The 4,783-nt window shown below is 37.4% G+C and overlaps 1 protein-coding gene across 2 annotated transcripts in view; it reads right to left on the bottom strand.

The window, feature by feature from the left end:
* Positions 1–4,783, bottom strand: part of ABL1 (c-abl oncogene 1, non-receptor tyrosine kinase) — a 224,015-nt gene that overhangs the window by 51,788 nt on the left and 167,444 nt on the right. For both annotated transcript variants that reach the window (XM_006834881.1, XM_006834882.1), the window contains exons 2-3: positions 1,857–2,030; positions 1,116–1,411 (exon numbers count right to left, since the gene is read on the bottom strand). In XM_006834881.1, coding sequence (XP_006834944.1) covers positions 1,116–1,411; positions 1,857–2,030 — 470 coding nt within the window. The remainder of the gene's footprint in view (positions 1–1,115; positions 1,412–1,856; positions 2,031–4,783) is intronic.

Here is a 4,783-nt window from a genome sequence, read left to right as displayed (position 1 = left end):
ATATATATAACCTAATATGTATATTAGATAACTCTGGGAAAAACTGATAACAGAGCAAGAGAACTGCACTAGGAAACAAAATTATTTTTCACTGTAATTCATTCTGTTCTGATTTAAAAAAAAAACAACCAAACAAACCATGAACATGTATGCCATCTGATATTAAGAAGTACATATACAATCTGATCTCCAACGGTCCACATCCATACCCTTAATTACAGAATGGTGATACAATGGACAATAAGATCCATCAGTCACTCACTGTGTGATCTTAGGCAAGAAACTTCACCCCTCTATCAGTTCCTTAATAAAAATGCAGATTACAATACCTGCCTCGATGACTGTAAAATGTCCCAGTATACAGCAGGAACTCAATAAATGTTCACTCATCCCTACCATTCCTAGATTCTTAGGAAGACCACAAACTACAAGGAAATAAATGCCAATTCCTTTACAAAATTACAATTTCAATTTGAGAATCTCTGGGTATAATGTAATCTGATTTTTATTTGTAAATTGTGTTTATATACAAATGCAAATACACACACAAACATACACATATGACTTTATTCACAGAAAGACGATCATACACCAGACTTACTGTGTGGAAGAGCTTTAAAAATATCTATTTACTGTATGAATTTTTCTTGAGGATAAATTACTATCATAATGTTGTTGAGTGCCATCAAGTTGGTGCTGTTTCATAGTGACCCTGTAATAAGGTTTCCAAGGAATCACTGGTGTGTCTGAATCATCAACCTTACAGATAGCAGTCCAGTGTTTATTTGCTTAAAACAAAAGAATCTTAATGCAAAAAGTATATCCAAAACCCAACAAATATTCCACCTACTTTAAGAAACTGCCAACCATGAAACTCCAGCAAGACAACAAAAGAATCATATCAGGCCCCTGGACTTGTAATACTCACATGTATGGTACTTAATAAAGGGTTTTCCCAATAGAATGATTCTTAATGTTTACTTGAAAGATTCCTCAATCACTTTGGTTGTGTTGCAGCAATGTATCAACCTGGCAGTAGGCCCTCTGGGTTCTCCTGGCTAAAAGCTAACTTTACCTCAACAACTCCACCATACTCTTTTTCTGAGATTGCCTACCTTGCCATCAGATGCAGTATTGATCCTGTAGTGGTACACCCTTCCTTCGTATCTCAGCGAAATGGACCGCTGGCCTGGGCTGCTCTCACTCTCCCGTACCAAAAAGCTACCATTGATTCCACTGCTCAGCAGGTATTCAGCAGCATTACGTGACACAGGCCCATGGTACCAGGAATGTTTCTCCAGACTGTTGACTGGCGTGATGTAGTTGCTTGGAACCCACCCTTGGCCATTTTTTGTTTGGGCTTCACACCATTCGCCATTGTGATTGTAGCCTAAGACCCGGAGCTTTTCACCTTAGAAGAAAGAACCAAAATCAGACATACTGGCTTTTTAAAGGCTTACTTCACTCTCATTTATCCTTTAATGACCAAAAGACTTCAAATTCCTAATTGCCTATGCCATATGAACAAATATAAATATATGCACTTATAAGTACATAAAAGCAAATGTTTATATGCATGAAGTCTTCCTGTTTGTACTAATAAACAGATAAATGTCTTTTCCATTGTAAAAACTTAGGGAAACCTGTGCTAACAACTACACACAGAAACTCTTCTTAAAGAGAAGTGACTTTCTTCTAAAGATTCCTTTTTTGTTGTTGTTTTTTTTGGATGTTTCTGCCATTCCAAACATGGAGAGCTTGCTCTTTCAGTTAGCCAAGGGGGTGGCCAGCTAACCCACAATCCACCCTGATTTCTGTCTCTTGCAACCACTACCAACTGCCCATAGCCCTTTTACCTTTAGTTATGCTTAGAGTATTATCCCCACTGGCCACAAAATCATACAGTGCAACGAAAAGGTTGGGGTCATTTTCACTTGGACCAGAAAGAAGATTTTCCTTGGAGTTCCAACGAGCTGCTTCACTCAGACCTTGGGGCTCAAAGTCAGATGCTACTGGCCTCTGAAGGGCTTCTAAAAGAGAAAGAAGGGGGGAAAATGAGAGAGAGAATAATTTGAGAACAAAAACAACATTAGTTTTACACTTAGGAGCAAAAGTATCTGTGCTTCCAGCATTGTATATTCCCGATTTCTCATTTTTTAACCATCTGTGCACACTCAAATATCAAGAAAAGCAGTTTTTTTAAAAAAGAACTCTTCCTTTACCAAATCTTGTGGAAATTAATAAATATTTTCATTCCAAGGTGCTAAACAACCATTCCTAAATAGTTTAAGCTTTTTAAAGTCAGTATTCAAAATTAATTTTGACAAGATGTGAAATACACTCATATTATCGCTTAATGTCCATAATATGGTCTGTGAAATAGGATGTCAAGTGATTTGGACATAGTGTATGGCACTGTTTTCTTGTTAATCATCTTGAACAAACTTTGTACCTTAGCAGGGATCATCGATGTGATGAGAGAGATTCACTTTGTGTTTGGTCCTCAATACACAAGATTAACAGTTTCTCTATCTGACATAGGTCCCTCTTGCATTTGTATTGTATTTGTATTGCCTTGTATCTTTCAGTGATGCCAATAACACTTAAAATTGTTTTCTTTTTGAGGATTGTCATGATTGCCCAGTTTGACATGCCTAAATTGTCAGCAACAGCATTAACTGATTTTCTATCTTTGCGTTGTTTAATTATAAACTTGGTTATTAAAAGCACTTCCTTTTTGTTACCTGCTGCTGCTATCACTAGCATTGGTTTTGTTGCATTTGGGAACCATGATGGCACTTCACAGATGTATTTTCGAAAGAAACAGTTCCACAATACTCAAGAGACATTCAATACACAGATTAGATGTTGCTGCTTACAAACTGAAGAATACAATTAAACGCTTCTCAGACAGGAAGTACAGTATAGTACATACATAGGCATTTATTATGATGATCAAGATACATATATTACAAGTTATATATCTACTATAATTATGCCTGGCAGCACAATAGTGTTGTATACAAGGTGTTGTGTTTGCTATGTCCTGTCCGCCATTGATTTCTGAACTCTAAGCCTTATGGGATCATGTATACAAGGTCAGAAGTTGCCCAAGCAGATGTTATATGTGTAGGTCATCTTCCTATTCCTTTGTTATTGTTTCTGTTACAATATGCAATAGAAATTTCTACTTTAAACATTTTTACATGTATCAAAGTTAATATATTTACAAAATTCAAAAACCCAAATAGTAGAGAAAGAGTTATAATAAAAAACTTTCTATTCCCAGAGGCAACTTCTATTTGTTGATAAACGCTTCCATCACTCCAGATATAAGCTGTATCACAATAACTCTTATACAAACACACACATACACACACTCTCGTTATCTTTGTAATTTTAAATATAGGCATGACTTGGAGATAATTGTAGGTTCGGTTCCATACCACCACAATAAAGCAAATATTGCAATAAAAAAACAAAGCACACACACAATTTTTTACTAATGTATATAAGTGTTTCATAATGCATTCATTAGATTTGCTTGATGCAGGAATGTCACTTAACTTCAGTTTTAAAAAATCCAACATCTGTGAAGTGCAATAAAACAAAGTATGCCTATAATAGATTTATACCTTTACTTCCTGTTCTACCAACTAAAGATGTCTCTCTTAACAATCTACTCACAAGATAAGGATATTTACATCCCATGCTTCCTTCCAGTTGGAATGGCGCTGTAGTACAAGCACTGGACTAACTGCAAGGCTGGTGGTTCAAACTCACGCGCCACTCCTCAGAAACCCTATATAGGGGTCTCTATCATTCAGAACAATTTGAAGCCAGTTAACACCTAGTGTGGCTCTGGCTTTGTGGGTTAATGTGCCAGACTGCAAAGCCTTTTGAACTGCAAGGTTGGTGGTTCAAGCTCACTAGCCACTCCTCAAAACACTATACAGGGTCGTTATGGGTTGGAACCAACCTGACAGCACAAACAACAACAACAAAATACCCAACTCTCAAATATGGTCTTTTCTTCGTGTGTTTTTTTCTTAACCTTGTGAAAATTAGTAATGTTGTCGTTGTTAGGTGCCATCGATTCGGTACTGACCCATAACAACCTTATGCACAGCAGAATAAAACACTGCCTGATCCTGGGCCAACCTCACTGTTGCCACACTTGAGTCCATTGATGCTGCCACTTGGCCAATCCATTTTGTTGGGGTCTTCCTCTTTTTCTCTGACACTACACCTTACCAAACATGATATTCTTCTCAGATGACTGGTCCCTCCTGACAATATGTCCAAAGTATGAGAGACGAAGTTTGGCCATTTTGGCCTCCAAAGAGCACGCTGGCTGCACTTCTTCCAAAACGGATCTATTGGTTCTTTTGGCAGCCCATGGCACTTTCAATATTCTCCTCTAACACCATAACTCAAAGGCATCAACTCTTTTATGGTCTTACTTATTCACTGTCCAGCTTTCACATGCATATGAGGTTATTGAAAATACCAAGGCTTGGTCAGGCACACCTTAGTCCTCAAGCTGACATCTTTGCTCTTCAACACTTTAAAAAGGTCTTGTGCAGCAGATTTGCCTAATGCAATATGTCTTTGATCTCTTGAATGCTGCTTCCATGAGTGTTGATAGTTGATCCAAAAAGAATGAAGTCCTTGACAACTTCAATCTTTTCTCCATTGATTAGAATGTTGTTTATTGGTCCAGTGGTGAGGATTTTTGTTTTCTTTACATTGAGATGTAATCCATTCCGAAGGCTGTGCTCTT

This window comes from Chrysochloris asiatica, unplaced genomic scaffold (genome assembly GCF_000296735.1).
Source record: "Chrysochloris asiatica unplaced genomic scaffold, ChrAsi1.0 scaffold00014, whole genome shotgun sequence".
Lineage (NCBI taxonomy): Eukaryota > Metazoa > Chordata > Mammalia > Afrosoricida > Chrysochloridae > Chrysochloris > Chrysochloris asiatica.
The sequence above is the reverse complement of the archived record's forward strand: the minus strand, read 5'-3'. Positions and strand labels throughout refer to the sequence as shown.